This window comes from Oryx dammah, unplaced genomic scaffold (assembly GCF_014754425.2).
Source record: "Oryx dammah isolate SB20612 unplaced genomic scaffold, SCBI_Odam_1.1 HiC_scaffold_27, whole genome shotgun sequence".
In the NCBI taxonomy this organism is placed as follows: Eukaryota; Metazoa; Chordata; class Mammalia; order Artiodactyla; family Bovidae; genus Oryx; species Oryx dammah.
In genome coordinates, this window is record NW_024070211.1 from 91,526,068 (window position 1) to 91,548,639 (window position 22,572).

A 22,572-nucleotide genomic window follows, 5' to 3' on the forward strand; every position below is an offset into this window, starting at 1 on the left:
TAATGAACAGATTTGCTTTTTTGAGGTTCTAATAACTACGCTCTTTCACATGTCTATAATCAGGTAACGGTGCCTTCTATTTCACCAAGATTTGGCTTCATCTCCAATTTAGTTCTTAAATTTGGCAGTGGGGTTCTTCAGGTGTTAGAAAAGGGAAGAAGCTTGAGGCATAGATGTGAATTTACCTGCCATATCAGAAATTCCCTTCCTTTTAAGGTCACAGAGAAGGGTAAACCAAATACTGAATTATTGACACTATCTAGCTATGCCTCATATAACATTGTATGTTCTATATCTTACCTATAACAACGCTGACAAGCTCCGCCTGCTTGAAATCCTTTCACCCCTGGGCTTTAGGCTAGGGCAAAATTCTACTGCAGGCACTACCCTTCCCTCCAGGGCCAAGGACCCTTCTGCCACACTCTCTCCAGTTCTAACTCTTATTTTTTGAAGTGCAGGAACTTCTTTTCAGCAACACTGTCAGCACATCTGTAAACTAGTCCCTCATGCAAATCTTCTATTTCAGCTTTTTTATGCATAAGACATGAATTTAAAATAACTGGTCTACATGACTGTTAGGAATAAAGGATACACTTTACAGAAAGCACACAAGGCACAGGACATACTCAGCAAGGGCCAGTTTCTTTCTTAGAATGTAAGTCTCAATGACAGTGCAGGAACTATTTCCTGACTTGCATGGATGGTGTTGTACATCTCTCTCTCACAAAGTTCTGTACATGGTAACCTTAAATATTTGATTTTTAAAAGAGATGCATGTTTTCAAGCTAAATACATGTCATTCATGAAGAAGACATCTTACCCCTCGCCAGTAAGAGCACAGCATGCCTGGATGTGCCACTGGTGATCTTTAATAGAAGTTAGTTTCAAAAACTGGGAGATTTCTGCTACAGTCATGCATCCTTTAACATCTTGTTTGTTAGCAAAAATCAGCAATCCAGCTTTCCTTAGGTCCTACAAAAGCAAACAAAACTGTAAAGGTCAGTTCATTTTTTTCAATACTTTCCAGCTTCACAGATTATATATGATAATCTGGGTAACCTAAATTGTCTCAACTACTTTATATAAAAGTATCTCATAGCTCTTATGATGGAAAGTAAACATCAAACTGAACACATTTAATCAATCTATACTTGCATGTATTTACATATTTCTTACAGTCCTAGATTACATTTTTATGGTCCTATGTGCTCTATTTAACAGTCACATCTTCCAATTTAATACATGTCTAACCATTCCCCCAGGATTCTCAAGTGGCTCAATGGTAAAGAATCTACCTGCTAATGCAGGAGACAGAGGTTTGATCCCTGGGTCAGGAAGATCCCCTGGATAGGAAATGGTCATCTACTTCAGTATTCTTGCCTGGGAAATCCCATGGACAGAGGAGCCTGATGGGCTAAGTCCACAGGGTTGTAAAGAGTCAGATGTGACTTAACAACTAAACAATAACCACCTCAACCCTAATTACTCTTTAGCGTGGCACTCAAGAGCTTTTCAAAATTCTTGCCCAACCTATACTTTAGGTAGAGCTTCCCTGGTAAACCTAAGGAGAGTTATAGACTTCTCCCTCATGAAAATGTACGTATGTATATATGCCCAAAAAAGGTTTTGTACAATTTTAGGGTGCTCATAGATATCCTAAAGTCCATTCGTGAATATTGGGCTAAGAAACCATGATGGATCCACTCAACCAGTGGACTGAACTCTCGTAAAACTCTGCCTATATATTTTAAGAGACACGGAGAAAACTAAGGCTTTGGTGCTATGTCTGCAAGTGTTCCCAGCTCTGCTGAATGCCATCTTCTTTTCAGGGATCTCAGTGAGAATATTTTGGTTTCAATCATGTGTTTCTGTGTTTGAAGCAAGAGTCTTCAGTAGATTTAAACAGACATTGTTCCACATTATTTTACTCTTGCTAGAAGAGAGTCTCGATGGCTTTTCATTCTTTCTGAAGTAAATAAACAACAGAAGTAGTAAATTTCTTACTTGGTTAAAAGGAGTTCTGCTGTATGCTTTACATAAACAATGGAGACTGACTTAGTTACAGCGCCCTCTGCAGGATGGCACTACGGTACTACAGACAAGGACAGAGTTACCTGAATAACTTGGTCAGAAAAGGGATACTCTAGAACGAGGGTCCCAAACCTCTGGAATCTAATGCCTGATGATCTGAGATGGAGTTGATGTAATAATAATAGAAATAAAAGTGCACAATAAATGTAATGTGCTTCATTCATCAGGAAACCATCTCTTTCCCCTCCACGGACTGTGGGAAAATCGTCTTCCACAAAATTAGTCCCTGGTGCTAAAAAGGTCAGCGACCACTGCTCTGAAAACATTAAGTTCTAAGAGTTCCTATTTATTGCTGTGTGACTCAGGGAGCTCAAACCCATGCTCTGTGACAGCCTAGAAAGGTGGGATGGGGTGGGAGGTTCAAGAGGGAGGGAACGTATGTATACCTATGGTTGGTTCATGCTGATATATGGCAGAAACCAACACAGCAGTTATCCTTCAAATAATAATAAATGAAAAAAAAAACTACCCCTCCCCCAAGAGAGTTCCAATTCAATTTGTTTCACCTATAATTCAGATCATCTGCCTATTTATATAAGGCAAAAAGTTGAAGGGATGACCTATAACTAGTGCTCATATGCATTATCAAGTATATGGATTTTTTTCTCTTATCCTAATTGGAAAATGGAACAGTTATCAATAGTTGATATATGGCTGAATCACTGAGTAGATGGACTTTCCATGGGATTTAATTTCTATCTTCCTATCGTTTAGGTTTCACTATCTCTTCTTGCCAGCATGTGTTGCAATCTTTATATAGGTCATGCCAGGTAATGCTGGCATGTTCAAGGAACAAACTTTAGAAATATTTGACAACAGAAATATTTGGCATAAGTTAGGACACACAGTTTATGCTATTTATAAGTAACCTAAATTCATCACTTTTCGTAACAAAATTATTTGCAGAGGCCCGTAGACTGAAAATTGGAAAACCTAAGAAACAGAGCCAGGTACTGCAATGTCTAAAAAAAAAAGAAAAAAACCCATATTGAATGTAATTTTTCTAGTTATTAAAGGCTCAAATTTTATTTAAGGTTCTTGATTTTTTTTTAAAGCTATGTTATCTAAATTTAAATATTTTGGAAAAGAGGAAAATTAAGTCTTCCTTTACTTTTTCTTAAAATAACCTCACAACAATGCATTATGCTAATAGTAGAAAAGAGATACACTGGATTAAGGCTGTTAACAAGAGGTCAAAGTACAAGGTAAAGAGTGGTGATCTTTTATACATCACCCATTTTAAACAGTTTGAGAAAGTTCTGCTCCATACCACAGACTTCTGTTCTTAAGAGTCTAAAAATAGTTTTTAGTTTAGTCAAGGAAATGAATAGTAGCACACACAGACATATTTACTTATTAGCATTGTCTATATGCCATATATAGTTGTCAATCTGTTTCTCAAGCTCCATTTGTAAAGATAATTACTAGAAGTTGAGTCATTCTGAATAAAATTCATCTATTCTTTCGTCTTTGGAATTTAAAAAAAAATTCATGAGTTTCAACGTTTTTGTGCTTCATTTAAGATGAAGATTTAAATGTATTTAAATGCTGTAGTTCTGTACTTTGTAATACACAGAATCATTACTGGTGATAAGAAGACTGTTGTTTATTGTGGTATGCATGAAGCACGTGACTGACCCATGTTGAAATTTGTTTTTCATTCACAAATTCTCATCCTTGAGCTGGAAGCTCTTCCCCAGAACTCTGCCTATTGGCTCTTCCTGACCCTAATAAGTAACTTAACTCTAGTTCCCAACTTCACCTGTAATTTCTTTCTTTTCTGTTAATCTCATCCCCTCTTTCACTTTCCAGCTAGGCTCTATTTCTGACTTTTACTATTTTTCCTAGTGAAGAGCCTGAATGATGTGAATGCTTAAATTAAAAAGCTCATCAAGTCACATAAACTACTGGGCCTCAGTGTTATAATCCATAAAAGACGAGGTTAATTGATCTATGCAAGTTAACGACTCAACTCATAAAATCCAACGACTCTGTTAGAGCCCTACTCTCTGGACTTTTTATAATATTGATGTCCTACATATTGGCCCATTAGGGTAAGAATCAAATAGGGAGGCTACCAGTTAACAGAGTAAAAAATATAGTCAAGAGACAAATACGTTTTGCATCTTAATTTTCATTTTCTAAAGTCTTGATAAAACAACAATAGAATAACTCTTTGGTAAAAACTGAAGAATGATGCATTGTTGTAAAAGGCAAAGGGAAAATTTTAAAAATCCTTAGCCCGTGCCTCTTTTACCGTTTACTCTTTCTCAAACTAGAATTGAAAATTGTTAAATACATTTACAAAGGCAAGATGAATTAAAAAAAAAAAATTCCAAAGGATTTAACAGCTGCTAGAATCAGTTCAAAATGGCATCTTGGTGGGTATGACCACCACAAGCAAAACAGGAACTTCAATTTACATAAATACTTCACCAAGTTTCCTTACATGTGAAACATACCAAAATTCTTAATGAAAATCACAAAAGGAAAATGGAATCAATATTAAAACTAATAAAAACTTCATTAAAAGATATCCCAGTTTCCTTAAGCTTTATTAAAATTCCACTCAAATAAAAATTATACAACACATTTAAGTATTTACTACTCTATTACCACCTTCAAGTTGAGAAAGTAACATCTGTGATAAAAGGCAAGAGAAAATAATCAGATGCCACTACAGTTGGCCTTCCTTATCCATGGGTTCTGCAGTTACAGATTCAGTGAACCTCAAGTTGAAGATACTCAGGGAAAAAAATTCCAGAGTTCGAAAAGCAAAACTTGGAAAAAACAAAAACAAAAACCTTGGATTTGCTGTATATTTTCATAGCATTTACACTGTACTAGATATTATAAGCAATCTACAGATGACTAAAAGTATACAGGAGGATGTGCATAAGTTATATGCAAATACTGTACATTTTATACAAGGAACTGGAACAGCTTTGGATTTTGGTACCTACGGGCATCCTAGAACCAAAACTCTGCTAACACAGAGGTACAGTTACTATTATCATTACTGACCATATTATTCAGTCCATTTAATTCTCAAATTATGTTAACAGTTACATTTCTCAAGGACTAAGAAAATGTGGCTATATAATTTTATTCAGTTGAGGGAAAACTATCAGAGACTAAAGGGCAACAAATTTAAGTATTAGTCAGATAACTGAGTTATAATCAGAACTTGCTGTGTGTCTTAGAAATAAGATGCTGTAAAGTCTTAATGATACTCCTCTGTATGATTAATCTATTTAAAATGAAAAATGAAAGCCACTTTAGATCTTTTTGTCCAGGAAAACTTCTAAACCAAATTTATCCAAGATAAATGGAGTTAAAAATCTACAACTCACTCCACAATCTTTCTACTGCTTCCAGATACACTTCCAAATTGGAAAGTGTTAAAATTACAAACTCAGCAGATAAATAGTTTTTTCCGAAAATCTGAAATAGCATCCCCATGAGAAAATAGAAAGTAAAAATGTGATAGAAATATCCCCCCAACACACATCTAATGCCAGAATCCTACTTACCTCATGGGCTAACATTTTATAGAGTTCTTCTCTAGTTACAGAAATCCTTTCTCTGTCTGTACTGTCCACAACAACTATTACAAACTAAAATAATTATAAAAAAAGTCATTAGTGATTACATAATTTGCTATCTGTAAAATTTATCAAGTCTTTATTTGATTTACAGTCTAACAACTATCAAGAAATTAGAACCTTATGGTATAGCATTATTGAAAACCAGAGATATCCACTATACATTGTGAAGCCTAAAGGTCTAATCTTTAATTCAAACATATTTACTGATTTTTAAGAAAAAATAAAAGACAATATGATGTCATCATTCTATTAGAATATTCTGCTAATAAACTAAGCAAATATAACATTTGTTTTTTAAATTAGTATCTTAATTCTATAGTATCTTAATTAATATCTAGTATCTTAATTCTATTTGCACTATAAGTCCATAAGACAAAAATATATTATGGCCCAAAATTTAAGTTACTTCTAGACAGATACTATTTATTAATGTCAATTAAAAAATTTTAAAGGGCAGGTGTATGAGAATAAAGTAATATGAGTTAATTTTCAAAAAAAAAAATCAACAACTTTAAAGAATAGATTTGTTATCTAAAACCATATCCTCTTCCTTATTCAAGTGGTCCTTGCTACTGCAAGCACAACTCTTTCCTGAACTGATCATGAGACCAGCATCAGAAGATGCAAAGACTCACAAAGGAGCTGTGCAGGACAGAGCTACAATGGCCCCCTCCTTCAACTCCATGAGCACCAAAAGGCACCAGGGAAACAGGAGGAGGTATAGTTACTTTATGATGGCACTGGCTATGTCCAAGTTAATTTTGACTGCCTATTATTAGTATGCACTATATATTGTTTAGAACTAGCTTTTCATTTCCAAACCACTTAATTTTCAGGATCTTTTCTATTCTTCAGATTTCATCAACCACAATGCGGATGGATAAGAGAACTGCTACCTGACCTCTTCTCTCATTGAGACTTCACTGATATGTGGTTATATTGCTCTGCTCTAAGACATGCCCTACTCTAAACCTTTTAACAAAGCTATTGATTTTCAAGAAGTTGGCATGAATTTATAATACATGCAGCATTTTATATGGGAATACTAATCATATAAATACTCCTCTTTCTCCAAAAGACATAATCAAATTCTTAACAGAGTGTTAGGGAACCAGGTCATTAGAGACATTTAATAGTGCCTCAGTGATACCATGTTCATCCATATATACAGTTGGAGACTTATTTACTTATAACCAGCACTACAAAAACAAATGTGACAGCCTTTAATCTGACAAGGTCTACAGAGTGAAGCTCTCAAATGTCAGAAATTTCCTCTTGGCAAATAATATGTAAATAAAACATATGACTATATCTAAACTGTTTTATAATAAAAAGAGTTCTTTAATGTGCAATTGCATTGCATAAAAGAAAATACACAGTAAAATTTTGAATAAGCATTCAAACTACCAGAGTCCTCTCATTTAACTAGGATTTCCTCTATACAGACACAAGTAAATAGTACAAGAAATGAAGTTGCAAACTGTGAAATGGAGTTCTTTAGAAAAACAATTATTTAAGACAAGCTCTGAGATCAGTACAAAATCAGACTAATCAATCACCAATTCTTCTTACAGAGGTTCAGTGAGAATGGATATACAGAACAATGACCCTGAAAGAGGGAATTAAAGATTCCATTATGTTTAAAGTCTACTTATATTAACATTAATATACTGTGATATTTCAATAAGATAACTTTAAGAGTTCATATCTAGAAAGTGTTTCCCAAGTATTATATTTACAAAAGACTTAGTATATTAAGAAACATACCTCCGTGTTAGTATAATAAGTGTTCCAGGAAGAACGAAGAGATTCTTGGCCACCAATATCCCACATTAGAAAACGTGTATTATTAATCACTATCTCTTCTACGTTACTTCCTATTGTTGGGGACGTATGTACAACTTCATTCATAGAACTGGGGGAAAAGTTCAAATATATCACAATTAGCAAAAAAACTAGATTGTTTGAATATTTTTCAACTAAGGGACAAATCAGCATAACCTCCTTTTATATTTTATACCCAAATATCCCCTTTCCACTAGGTTTATTAAGAGTGAACAAAAGGTTCACTACTGTATGTACAGCACAGGGAACTCTAGTTGGTGCTCTGAGGTGACCTAAATGGGAAAGAAATCCAAAAAGAGGAGACATGTATCTATGTATGGCTGATTCACTTTGCTGAGGAGCTGAAACTGACATACCAGTGTAAAGCAACTGTACTCCAAATAAAAAAATAATAATAAATAAAACAGGATACTACATATTACACACATGTGTAGGAGTTCCCAGGTGGTTTAGTGGTAAAGAATCTGCCTGCCTATGCAGGAGACGCAGGCTTGATTCCTGAGTTGGGAAGATTCTCTGGAGAAGAATTCTCCAGAATTCTCGCCTGAGAAATCCCATGAACCGAGGAGTCTGGAAGAATACTGTCCACTGGGTCACAAAAGAGTCGGCCATAACTTAGCGACTAAACAACAATAACAACACACATAAATAAATAATGTTCAGAAAAATACTAACAAATACACATACTGGACTCTCTGTGTTGAAAAAACTATATTCCTGGAATCACAGATATGAACCATCCCTAATAAGATGCACTCTTTGGTAAAATTTGAAATACATCACTATCACGTGTTGTATAAAAACAACAAAGCTGGATGGCTAACAAACACATGATAAGATGCTCAACATCACTCATTATTAGAGAAATGCAAATCAAAACCACAATGAGGTACCACTTCACACCAGTCAGAATGTCTGCGATCCAAAAATCTGCAAGCAATAAATGCCGGAGAGGTGTGGAGAGAAGGGAACCCTCCTACACTGTTGGTGGGAATGCAAACTAGTATAGCCACTATGGAGAACAGTGTGGAGATTCCTTAAAAAATTGCAAATAGAACTGCCTTATGACCCAGCAATCCCACTGCTGGGCATACACACGGAGGAAACCAGAATTGAAAGAGACACATGTACCCCAATGTTCATCGCAGCACTGTTTATAATAGCCAGGACATGGAAACAACCTAGATGTCCATCAGCAGATGAATGGATAAGAAAGCTGTGGTACATATACACAATGGAGTATTACTCAGCTGTTAAAAAGAATACATTTGAATCAGTTCTGATGAGATGGATGAAACTGGAGCCGATTATACAGAGTGAAGTAAGCCAGAAAGAAAAACACCAATACAGTATACTAACACATATATATGGAATTTAGAAAGATGGCAATGATGACCCTGTATGCAGGACAGCAAAAAAGACACAGGTGTGTATAGTGGACTTTTGGACTCAGAGGGAGAGGGAGAGGGTGAGATGATTTGGGAGAATGGCACTGAAACATGTATAATATCATGTAAGAATCGAATTGCCAGTCTATGTCCGATGCAGGATACGGCACGCTTGGGGCTGGTACACGGGGATGACCCAGAGAGATGTTGTGGGGAGGGGGGTGGGAGGGGGGTTCATGTTTGGGAATCCATGTACACCCGTGGTGGATTCATGTCAATGTATGGAAAAACCAATACAGAATTGTAAAGTAAAATAAAAAATAAATAAACAACAACAACAACAACAAAACAAAGCTCTTTGAAACTTCAAAAAAAAAAAAAAGAATGAATGAAGAGTTCAAAACAGAGGTGGAACTAGGTAGTGGACTAGCTGGAACACTCAGTAGTTTCATTCCAAGAAACGACAGAAACAAATATTTGTCTGCTCTCTACAAGCAAACAACTGAACCACACGCTCAACGTCTTATACAGTTCTGCTCTCCAGAAGCAGTTGCTTAAATTGGGCTCCTGGTTCATGGCCAACCTGCCTTCTTACAGAGTGAGGTGGATTCCATACAATTTTTTACTGCTTTTGCTAATTAAGTATCACTCAGGCAGAAAAAGTAACTATAAACAAAAAGATACAATTTTTTAGGTAGTTAGTACTTACAATTGGTAAAGGATGGTAGTTTTTCCTGCATTATCCAGCCCAACAATGATAACTTTGTGCTCTGGGGGGAAAAAACAAACAGTGATTTATTAATTAAAAATTTTCCCATTTCATCTACTCTTTACAACCACGGTATAATTCAGTGTATGGCATTTTATTCCTACATTGAGAAGTTTCACCTGTCTAGGAAGCCAGAAGTACTACATTCTTTCCACTCCTTGGAAGCCGATTCTCAGTCAACTATCTATCCCAAATGCAAGCACAACAATTTATGTAAGACTTAACGTGTTAATGTTTCACACTGGACTAAGTTATTTAAGTTCTAATTGTGAATTTAAGGCATTAATGGGGTATGTACAGGTGAGATGGGTGAATGGCAGGGAGAAAAAGGGCAGCCTTTTAAAGCTGCTGTCAGGCATCTCTAAGTATTTGAGTACATGTGAACCATAGGGTCCTTCTAACCAAATTTAAGGACCTATGGCTACGGTGACAGTGACTCCCTGCCCCCTTGCCTTCTACAGCATCACTTTTTCCAACTTTTTCTTCCTCTCTTGATTAATTTTTTCCACCAACTCCTTTTCCTTGGGCCCTCCTTCAAACACTCATGCTGACTTCTTGCATTCCTTTCACATTTTAGCAAGGTATCTTGGGGCCCATCTATTGCCATCCAGTCTAAAAACGACTCCCAAAGACAGCACTGCATGGAGGAAGCTAATCTCCAAAGATGGTCTCTGGATATTCACGCCCCCTTACATCCTGGCTGGTCCTATGACTTGCTTTTAACCAACAAAATGCACAAGTGACTGTGTGACTTCCACACCTGGATCATCTCACACCTTGCAGCTGCTGCCCAGCTCTTGGGCAACTTCCCCTGGAGTAAGCCAGATACCAGGTAACAAGTCTGACTACCCCAACATTGCTGTGAACATGTGAGGAAGCCCGGGAGACGGACAGTTGCCCTCAGCTGTTCTAACCATTCCAGCTGAAACGCCAGACACACAAAGAAGCCCCCTTGGATATGCAGCCAGGTGGAGCCGGAGATGACTCCAGTTCTAGCTGCCATCCAACTGTAATCAAATGAGCCCCAAGCCAGAACTTCCTAGCTGAGCTTAGTGAGCTCATAGGGCCATGAGAGACAGTAATAAATAATTCCTTTAGGTCACCAAATTTACAAGAATTGGCTTGTTACACAACAACAGATAACAGAAGCAAGATGGAAAAACAAATGTGGTTGTGTGACGCTGAGCAAATGACTTAGTCCTCTAACCCTAAGCTTCCTCACTGTAAAACAGGGAGAGACAATGCTATCTTTCAGGGTTATATAAGTAAGACAGCACTAGGGCAGAGCCCACTACCAAGAAAGACAGTTCCTAATCCATGTTACCATATCTTTCCCAAGCTCCAATCGTAGTGGATAGAGACAGTGCCCTTCAACACACCCCCAAACCCAATTTTCAAACCTCTTCCTGATTCTCTTTCTTTATTTGCTTACTGGTATTACTATGATTTCAGATGCCTTTGGAGTTCCTCAACCTCAACTTCTAATTTGTCACTAAGTTCTATTCTCCCTCAAAAATATATTCTGGACCTACTCCTCCCCACTGTCCTAGCTGCAGTCCTCCTCATCTCTTACTGTACTTAACTGGACCATCTCCAATCCGTGTCCTGTGGTTTCCTGAGTAACTTTTCTATACTATAAAGCTGATAATGCCACACTCTTATTTAAATGATGGCTCTCCACTTTGACAGGAAAACAAAGTACAAGTCCTAAGCCTTGTATACAAAGCCAGTCCCAAATGAGTATGCTTCAGCTTTATCCCTCACGGTGACCACCAGGCATCTAAGCTGGAGTTCAAGTTGTTCTTCCTACACAAACTGACACCTACATCCACAGCAAACACTTCTCTACCTCTACTCATGGTGTTTGCCTGTGCTGGAATTATCGTCTCCAATTCTCCATTTCAAGAATTCCTACTAATCTTTAAGGTTTAGCTTCCCAAGAAAAATCACTTTCTCCTGCTCTTCTGCCACACCTCTAACAGAGCACTTATAATGATTTACACGAACACTAATCATCTCAGTTTAATGAAGCACCCTGCAAGGGTACTTCCTAGTAACTGCAACTTTTCTGGTATAATAAATGCTGAATTAATATTCATTCTATAAATAAGAAATGTTAAGGATAAAGGAGCTCTTCAAGAGAAAGCTTTTGCAGTCAGGTGGTAGATGTTTTTCAAACACAACATTTACCATTAAGAGGAATTCCTAATGTGATATAGGCACTTCCTGTTACACAAAAATATGAAGATCAAGTAAACAGAAAATTGTTTTAAATACTATACTTTAGCAGGCCAGTGCTTTCTTTTTCAGGTTGCACAGCACGTGGGATCTTTGTTCACCAATCAGGGAACTTGCACCCCTTGCAGTGGAAGCGCAGTCATAACCACTGGACCACCAGGGAAGTCCCAGAAAGTTTTAATAAAATCAGTTTTGTCCAGTCACTCATATCTTTGAAGAGCAGGCAGCTTAAAACCACTAGCTGATGTGACCATGCTCCCCCAAAACAAGTTCTTAAAAGTCATTTTAAAACTGCAGGGCCCAGTCTATTTCATCTTTAGAGATGACTAGGGTCGCAAAGAGTCGGACACGACCGAGCGACTGAACTGAACTGAACAGAACTGAGGGTGAAGGAACTGAGAAAATGAGAACTACCTGACAAGGACAGTTTCTTCCTAAGGAAAAGTACAGGGTGACTGGATTAAAATCAGAAGCATGGGCTTCCTCAAAGAGAGTGTTAAAAAGGCAGTGGCAAATCCATCTTCACAGGAAGGGCACACCTGAACAGGGCCAGATTACTAAGTCCTTGGAGCAGGGGAACCTTTATACCTGGGAAGTTTTTAAATGGCACGGCAATTTTGCCTGACTATATTTTTCTATGTCCTCAAATTGAGCACTTCCCCTTTGATGACAGATATCTTTTTCAGTTCTAGTAATACTAGCAACTATAAAAACATTTTAATATAAGCAGAATTCACATTGGGCTATTCTCTGACCTCTAACTTTAGTTTCCCACTTGAATAGAATACCAGTTTTTAATAATATAATTCATAAAACATCAGCTTATTTTTAAGTTTCAGGAATGTTATTTTGTTAACCTCTTTGTATTAGCTGCAGCACTAAATTTAGACAGACTTGCCAATACTCAGGAAGAAAATACAATTACCCTGACCAACGAGAGAAATGGTACTCTAAAAATAGTACGCAATTAATAGGGGCAAAACCAATAAAAATTTAGGCAAGGATCTATACATAACTACACAGTAACTAAAAAATGTGTGTGTGTTTATGAATCTTACACAGAGAGATCACAAATACAATAGCATTATCTCTGGCAAGGTCCTTAGTCCCTAAAGGTGGTTAAACACTTACTCTAACCATGCTGTCATTTTTCAAAATATTTTGCAATTTTCTCTTGCAATTGCTTTCAGAGCCTGAGACACACAGTTCTGAACACTCCCAATGGTCGCTGTTTAACCCCTGAAGATGAATCTGATTTTAAAAGGGGAGGGGAGTCACGTGGTATCATCTCAGTCATAAGGTAAAAAGCAGTTGAGTGTTACTTTTTCATTATTAAATGAGGTGTGATCCCTAAATGATAATATTAAAATATGCCTCTAAAAAAATTCTAAAAGTAGTTTCAAAAGGTATTTGAAAAAATAACAGTAGGACTTATCAGTAGAAAACTATCTGGCCTCCTAGGCTAACTGCTTTTAGGGGACAACCCTACCTGGTTTTGTTTTTAAAGTGGTCTCCTTAATTTAGCCATGCCCCCATAGGACTTATTTCTTGATTTCAAACACATTTTCTACCATTTCTGTGAGGAAAGACTAACTAGGCAAAAAAAGAAAAAAACTAAAGAAGGATCTGTGTCATACCTGACCACAAGATGAACTTGATAAAGTCAAACTACTGGGAACCAACCACTGTGCAATAATAAACATACAGAGAGAAAGCAGACGGCACAAGAAGCTCGAAGTGGGGTTTCGTCTTCTCCTGACACAAGGGGAAGACAGGACGGGGTGAACAGTTTCAAGATACAACGTCTTTTACAAGCCACTGAATGAATGAACTAGAGAATCAATAAGACGAAATTAGGTCACACAATTTGGTGGATAAAGATGTAAACTCTTGTTAAGCCTTTCTTCACTAGTGCCTAGAAATAAAAGCAGCACACTAGGGAGAGAAGGCATAGTTGATGATACAGGGCGAGAATTCATGCCTGGTGTGGTAGAAAATAAACAGGAGAAAAGAGTGTCAGAGATATTCAGAGACGAAGTAAAGAAGCAGCTCAAACCACTCTCCATACTGGAAGCAACCTCCCTCTTCTAACTAATTTTACAAACTCAGTGAATAACCGTCACCTACAAAAGCATAAATATGCAAATATTCCCCCAAACTCTTAAGACATAAAGCAGATTTCCAACGTCAATCAAGGAAATACAAACTAACGTATTTGAACACATGAAGGTTTTTTAGCAGCTAAAATATTTTAAAAAGAAGAAAGGATCTCACATCAAACGTGCTGCTGCTGCTGCTGCCGCTAAGTCGCTTCAGTTGTGTCCGACTCTGTGCGACCCCATAGACGGCAGCCCACCAGGCTCCCCTGCCCCTGGGATTCTCCAGGCAAGAACACTGGAGTGGGTTGCCATTTCCTTCTCCAATGCGTGAAAGTGAAGTCGCTCAGTTCTGTCCAACTCTTAGCAACCCCATGGACTGCAGCCCACCAGGCTCCTCCATCCATGGGATTTTCCAGGCAAGAGTACTGGAGTGGGATGCCATTGCCTTCTCCGTCAAACGTGCAGAATCCAGAAAACCTCTGGGGAGCCCCACGTTCTGTGGCTCAGTCTTGAGATCAGGATAGTCCAATGAGGCCACGAGCCAGAGGCCCTTCACCTCATCATCCCTAACACCCACAAAGCCACATTCAATACCAACTTATATCTACTTCCTCCCAAGACTTGTTTTTTCTCTATTTGAATTTCTGTGTTTTTACAGTAAAGCACCATGGCTATTTTCAATAGCTTCCTAATTCTAAGGTATAGCATGTGGGTCACAGTGAGAACTATAAGATTAAGACATCATTGTGCAATGGGCTCAAAGATAAAGGTGCCAAGTCAAAGGTGAAGAGTTAGTTTATCCCCAACTATAGGGTTAGATTCACACTTTCTAATAATCAGCCTTCTCTGAATAGCCTTAGATTCTTTCACCACTGCAGCCTGTTTCTCTCACTACCAGGATAGAAGAGCCTTCTATGAAAAACACATATTCCAGCTAAAGTGTTACAATGCACTTCAAAACAAATACTACATAGAACCTAAAATACAATGTGAATACAAGAGACAGTTATTATGTGAAAATGTAACAAAATTTTTGGCTGTTTCAATGCTTTGATGCCTGTGATTTATGACAAGTTTACTACTTAGCATGATTTTTCTTTTAGAGTATCTATGCCACAGCATTCTTGCAATTTTTCAGATAAGCCCAAACAACTGTACACTTGTCACAGTACCTGGATGGAATTTTGCATTATCACCTGGGCTTTATAGTCTCCCAATCAATACTTGACTCTCTTGTCATCAAAATGCTTGTTTCCCTTCTTTATTTCCTTCTGATATACTCAGGCAGCATACCAGTTCTATTTACTAACAGGTTCTAAAAGTCAATATGTATCTTGCCAACTACCAGTTAGTAAATTAAGCAAAGAAAAAAAAAAGTCATCGTTATCCTGGAGAACTTCTATCTCTGTTAATCATACCAAAGCTAGAAAACACAAATACTGAGGCAGATAAACTGAGAGTCACCCTGATTCTTCATTCTCACCTCATATCCAAACTAAGTCCCATGGATTCTGTCTCACAAGGAACAAAAAATCCCATTTCTGTCAGGTATACTGTAGTTTTCACAGGTCTTAACACAGAATCTAGAGTAAACCATGTGCTTAATAAAATATGAATGAATAAATAAATCAAAATTGGAAGACATAAAGGTTAGAAAGGAGATAACCGATAAAGTCCCTCATACTAAAAATTCAATTTGCAAAATCTAAAAGCATCATCAATTGAAAAATACGAAGTTTGAAAATAAACTTGCAACTTATAGCAATGGTAGTGAAGTTTCGGCTGGGGGGGGGGGACAAAAAACTTTGCTGGATGAAAAGCAACAATTATACACGACAAAAGTAGAGATCCAATTAGGAAACAGAAACCACATAGCAATTTGAACTTGAAAATAACTACTCCAGAGGACTGGAGTAATGAGGGACTGGCTAACAAGAAGTAACAATAAAGATTAAAGGAATGATAAACACACAGCGCTTTCACCACCCCAGGGCTGAGACAGGGCTTCTCCCCACAGCTCCCCAGGACTGAGATGCAGACCTTGCTGAGGGCCTGGCCATGGCTCACTGAATGTCAGAGAAGTAGCTGTGTGGACTCGCCGGTGGATCTTTCTGGAAATCCTCCCTCTAGCATGCTGGGGAAAGCTGTTCATTGGGAAGTGCTTCCCTGGAGGACCTCCATTCTGAAACCAACTGAAGTGGGTACTAGAGGAAGCTGCTGTGACCACTAGACAGTGCAAGGGCCAGCGGCTGGAGAAGGCGTCCACACCGCACTGCACGAGCAGGAGAGGGCCTGCTGAGAGGCGCATCGTATCCAGAAGGAAAACCCCCTCCTCTACCAGCGCCACCTACCAACAAAGCTTGACACCGTGCCTTTAAAAGACTAGTATTTAAAGACCCAGCTCTGTATGCACAGAGCACACCAAAAAGGTGAGTTTGGAGCTAAAGTTTTAATAACTGGCACAGTTCACCCCTTTGGCTACTCAGCTTCTATAGATGCTTGTTTACATGTTTGAATTCCCACACGATGAAAAGAACAACAGAAGCAGAGGTGGCTTTCCCAGCACCAGGTCCTGCAGCACCAGCAGCTTCTACAGAATTCATTCACAATGGATCATTCCTTTTCTGTGAGCTAATCAGGAGAATGAAACAATGCTCCCCATGAGGAAACTTCATAACTTCTTTCACAGTTCACATTAGAGTCTAAAAGTTCTTCCTTTTATCTAACATGAATCCTTCTTATACAAAGAAGTTTTTGTTAGGTTTCAAGGGCACCAACTTAAGCACTAGATGATCCTGGTTAAAGTCTCAATCTAAAGGGGCTACCCAGGTGGCACTAGCAGTAAAGAATCCATCTGCCGATGCAGGAGATTCAAGTTCAGTCTGGAGAAGGGAATGGCAACCCACTCCAGTATTCTTGCCTGGAGAATCACATGGACAGAGGAGCCTGGTGAGCTACAGTCCATGGGGCAGCCAAGAGTCAGACACGACTGAAGCAACTTAGCACCAAAGGTCTGTCACTTTTAACTCTAGTGCCTGGAACAAATACCTAATGTTTCTTCATCTTAAAAACTGGAGACTATCAGGCTCACAGGGTTCTTATTAAGAGTAAATCAATTAAGTGAAGACTAAATTAACTGCATGAAACACACAGACCCTAACCTTGCAAGTCAATATTAACTGCTATTATTTTATCTATAAAGACGAAGTTAGCTTATCTCCCCACATAAAGGCAGGAGGTCTTGTCTGTCTTGCTCTTGGTCTACCCCACCTGCATCTCTGTGTCTCCGTGCATTGATAGGCAGGTTTTCTTTTTTTTTTTTTTTACCACTAGTGCCACCTGGGAAGCCCTCTACAACAGACCCCAGCACAAAACAGGTGTTCAAAATACTTGTTCAATGAACACATGGAGTTCTGATCAAAAGCCCTTCTATACTAAAAGATACTAGTGGCAACTCTTCCAAGCCCTAAAGTTGTAAAGACTTAAAGTTTAGTAACTGAGAAACAGCAGTGGGGACTGGGGGCGGGAGGAGAATTCACATGCAGAAACGATGCCAGTCACTTCTTTAAGGCCAGTGTCAGCAAAATATTTCTGCAGTATTTACCAGTTGCATCACCTAGGAAAATCATTCCACTGGCACCTCAGGTTCCTATTTTCAGGAGAAAAGAAAAACTACTTCAAAGGACTGTAGAAACTTAAAAAAAATGATATATACAACAGCATCTAGAACAAACTTTGTACCCTATTAGTTTAAGTATCACGTAAATGCAACCTCTGGGTTTTCAAGTCAGAGCAATATACAATTAGTTTTCACTATGTACTCAACCTAGCTAAGCTTAAATTGAAAAAGCTGGTCTAAAGGGAGATAGCGATGTCACACAGTTTGTTTCGTCAGCATAGCAAATTCTGTTATCCCTCAAAACTTCCTTCCAAGAGTTTATGTGAAAGGAACATAGGACGGTGTTCTGTATCTTCTGGAGGTAAAATAAAGTTTAATGCACAACTAAAAGACCAACAAGTACCTGATAGATTTAAAGTGACCATGCTGATAAGACAATCATGTCATTTAACAGGAAATAGTTTATTCATATTTTCATAATGCTGACATCTAAATTTTTAGAACTTTATTAATTTCTTACTATTTCCCAATACTGAAAAAAAGGTCCAGTCAAAAATTACCACAAAATAGAGGTAATAAGAACACTACTCAGTGATTTTTAGTGGTAACAAAGCACACGTCATTATTTAGTACTGTCCAGTAGCTGCTGGCAAAGTTCGAATTCTTTCTTCACTAACAGAGACAATTTTATCATTGACTCAAAATAGAAAGTGGAGATATCTAATTTTTCTTGCAGGATTATAGATCAATTAACAACCTTTCTAAATTTCACAGTAGAGTAGAAATACTAGCTTTGCTTAAAGTAATACAAAACTATGGATTTAAGCATTAAAACAGACTAGCTACTATAAGTACCACCAGTATCATGGCAATGTTAAGTTTCAATTCTTAAGGCCTACAGATTAAGTTTTCAGGATTTGTGGGCTCCATGGTCACACAGTCAAGATTCCCTGCTGCTCTAGGTGAGACCCAGATGGACAAAGGTTAAGTGACTGGTTTCTATTCACCCTTCTCTCAACAGAAACAGCCGGCTGGAGGCAGCGTATATTAGAAGGGGCTTTCTCCAGTTCATGAAAATTCTCCACAACATTTGAAAATCATTTGAAATGTTGCTCTTCCATTCAGTATCATGAGATCGACACTATCAATATTTTTTAAAAGATAAACTAGCGATCACAAGGTCCAGTTCTGCTCCCTTCCCATTGCCTCCTTGTAGGAGCAGCTGGATCACCAAGGAGGAGGCAGGGATGGCTGCACATAATAGATGCCACAATTCATTTACGTCTTTACTGGAAAATTTTGGGCTGTGACAGTAACACCAGCTTCACAGGAGGAAAACACAAAGTTATTGACAGCCGGGATGATGAATCACCCAACTTGAGTTAAAAAGAATTGAAAGTACACCAGTAACTATTTTGTATCTTCATGGCTGTGTTCTTTTTGTTAAAATTGCATCCTCTTTCCCCCAGTTTTACACTTATTTTTGTAACAAATGTCAGTAAATCTGACATGCATTTCAAGGTAATGTTTGAGCTTAGATGAACTTAAGCATCTCTTTATGATAATACACTCCATATCTGGTAACTTACTAGTCACAGTTAACAGATGTTTCACATGGTATGATTTTTAAGTGCTTTCAGTGATACTTTAACATTTTAAATCCATTCATAAAAACCTCCACTTAAATAAGAAACAAGAAACACGAGTAGGAAAATGACCTTAAGCTTAACCTTAAACACAGATACAAATCTGGCAAACGGAGAGAGGAACATCACTACTCAGGATGCATAAGAATCCTCCCAAGGCGTGGGGGAGGAGGAACGGGGAGGTGGAGGCGCGAGGAAGGCTCACAAACCTGAACGTACCGGCTAAGTCAAGAGAGATTTCTCGTGTTTTCCGCATTCTGCCATCCTCGGTCGCTCAGGGGTGCGTTTGGGGCCACAACCTATAACCTTCATCCCAGAGAACCCCAGGACTTCGTGCTGTGCAAACCCAATCGCCGAAGGTAAAAGGACGGAAACGTGAGCCAGGCTGGGCCACTCAAGGGGCGTCGAACGTGGGACAAGAGACCTTTTCCACTCCCAACAGAAATCGGAGCAATGGGTGTATTTGCGGAATGGATTTCTTAGGAAGGTCTCCTAAGACAAAAGGGCAGCGAGTCGGGAACCATTCCCGAGCTGGGAGTGGGATCGACCAGCCCCAGGCCCGCAGCCGCAACACCCGGCACTCAGCGCAGAGACCGCGCGAGACCGCAGCGCCCACATTCCGGAAGCATTCGGAGACCCCCACCCACCCACCCACCCACCCGGCCACGGGTGCCCCTCTCCCCTACCCGTACGCACTCGGCCCGGGCCCCTCACCCTGGTGATTGAACAGTCTCCATATCCTGGTGAAGAGAATTCCCATTCTCGGGCAGCGGACCCCTCTCCAGCCACCCGGGCCGCCTGGCCTCCCCCGGCTCAGGCTCAAGGGGAGAGAGACGCGCCGGAGCCTCCGTCTCTGCCGCTGCTGCCGCCGCCCTGGCCGTCGGCCCGCTTCCTAGGAACCGGAGAGAGGCCGAAGCCCAGGCCGCCGTGCCGTGCGCGAGGCCCCGCCGCTGCCGCCGCGGCTCCCGCCTGGCTCGCGGACATCGCCGCCGCGTTGTGTGCGACGAACCTCGCGGGCCACCGTCCTCCCCCAGCTCCTCTCGGGCGGCTGCGGCGGCGGCGACCAGGCGGGCGGGGGAGGCGCGGGGCGGGGCGGATGGGACGGGAAGGCGCAGGCGCGCGGCCGGAGGGGCGGAGCCTGGGAAAGAGCGCCGGCCTGGCCCGGGCTTACTTGTCAATCGAAGCGACCTGTAGGCGGCGGGATTGAACCCCAGGGTCAGGCGAAGCGGGCTTCGGATTGGGGCAGGTGGCTCTGGACTGCTTGCTCTGGCGTTTTTTCTACCTTTCTTCCACAGAGCCATAGTGTGAACGAGTCATCGAGTGCTCTTCCCCAACCTTGCGCGCACACTTCATCAAAAGCCCCACCTCCTAGCCTTCGAAGACGTGAATTCCATCAGGGTCTTTAAAAGCCTCTTGATGAAAGTGAAAGAGGAGAGTGAAAAAGTTGGCTTAAAGCTCAACATTCAGAAAACGAAGATCATGGCATCTGGTCCCATCACTTCATGGGAAATAGATGGGGAAACAGTGGAAACAGTGTCAGACTTTATTTTGGGGGGGCTCCAAAATCACTGCAGATGGTGACTGCAGCCCTGAAATTAAAAGACGCTTACTCCTTGGAAGAAAAGTTATGACCAACCTAGATAGTATATTCAAAAGCAGAGACATTACTTTGCTGACTAAGGTCTGTCTAGTCAAGGCTATGGTTTTTCCAGTGGTCATGTATGGATGTGAGAGCTGGACTGTGAAGAAGGTTGAGCGGCGAAGAATTGATGCTTTTGAACTGTGGTTTTGGAGAAGACTCTTGAGAGTCCCTTGGACTGCAAGGAGATCCAACCAGTCCATTCTGAAGGAGATCAGCCCTGGGATTTCTGTGGAAGGAATGATGCTAAAGCTGAAGCTCCAGTACTTTGGCCACCTCATGCGAAGAGTTGACTCCTTGGAAAAGACTCTGATGTTGGGAGGGATTGGGGGCAGGAGGAGAAGGGGACGACCGAGGATGAGATGGCTGGATGGCATCACGGACTCGATGGACGTGAGTCTGAGTGAACTCCGGGAGATGGTGATGGACAGGGAGGCCTGGCGTGCTGCAATTCATGGGGTTGCAAAGAGTCGGACACGACTGAGCGACTGAACTGAACTGAACTGAACTGAATACCTTTATCCTTCACATCTCGACGCCGACACCCAAAAGGGTGGCTTTACCTAAGCAGTGGCCTTATGGCCGTCCTGTACTTCAAAGTTGTTTGCTTTCCAATATCCCTCCACTTGCAGATTAATCTTGCCCAAAATAACGATCTTGATTTGTTCACTCCCAGGTTTAAAAATGTGTAGTGGCACCTAAAGCTGTTTGAGCAGTAAAGTCCAAATACCTTAGAGATATATGCATTGACTCCACAATTTGGCCTCAACTGTCCTTTCCAGCGGTAACTCCTATTATTCTCAGCTGGTTAAACAGCTGGTGAAATGTTCTCTCTGCTCTGTAAGGCTTGCACACCTTGAACAGCTGTGTCACCTACTATGCAAGGGCCACACTATTTCAGCCAGCCTCTAGTGTGGGATACTTACTTAGCTGAAAGCTAGAATACAAGTGAATCATTAAGTAACATATCAAACTTCTTGTTTTACATATTATTTTTTTTAGCTGGGCAAGTTACTTAGCCTCACCAGGCTTCCATTTTGACATACGGAAGCAGAGGGTTTGTCTCTAAGGTCTTTTTTTGATTCTAGATCATTGGATGTCTATGATAATTAGTCTGTATTTATTAGAGTCAAGAGGTGGGAAAACAAGAAACCAAGGTTGTTTACTTCTTCTCTTCCACAAAGAAAAACAGCTCCAACCCATTCTATTCTCTTTAACTTCGGTAAAAAGGAACAGAAAGAAAAAGGTAAGAGAGCTGTAAAAGTCATTTGGAACTGCTCTGTCCCTCATCTGCAAGAGCTGAATGAAATGAAACAAGATCAACAATGAACTCCACCTTCCCACCCCACTTCTCCTAGTCATACACTATCCCATGTTAATATATAGAAAAATAATCCATTTAAGGAAGACATTAAGACAGTCTACAGTTTTTCTTAGTTGTCTGAGCTAGAAAGCTTCTACCGATAAAACAAAGGGCAGCATTCAGGACTGAAGCATGTCTCCTTTTAAACAACTGTTCAAAAAATCGCCTTTGGTTTCTTTTGGGGCTTATGGTTAAACAGCCAAAGTTTATAGGAGACGTAAGAAGGGAAAGAATATTACAGTATTAATTTATTTTATGGATTATGGA

General features: G+C 39.8%; 1 protein-coding gene across 1 annotated transcript in view; it reads right to left on the bottom strand.

The window, feature by feature from the left end:
• The window catches only part of ARL5A (ADP ribosylation factor like GTPase 5A), a 28,524-nt gene extending 8,171 nt beyond the window's left edge, over positions 1 to 20,353 (bottom strand). The window contains exons 1-5 of the mRNA XM_040229073.1: positions 20,018 to 20,353; positions 9,642 to 9,702; positions 7,467 to 7,614; positions 5,625 to 5,708; positions 821 to 972 (exon numbers count right to left, since the gene is read on the bottom strand). Coding sequence (XP_040085007.1) covers positions 821 to 972; positions 5,625 to 5,708; positions 7,467 to 7,614; positions 9,642 to 9,702; positions 20,018 to 20,063 — 491 coding nt within the window. The 5' untranslated portion in view covers positions 20,064 to 20,353. The remainder of the gene's footprint in view (positions 1 to 820; positions 973 to 5,624; positions 5,709 to 7,466; positions 7,615 to 9,641; positions 9,703 to 20,017) is intronic.
• Between the last annotated feature and the right edge of the window lie 2,219 nt (positions 20,354 to 22,572).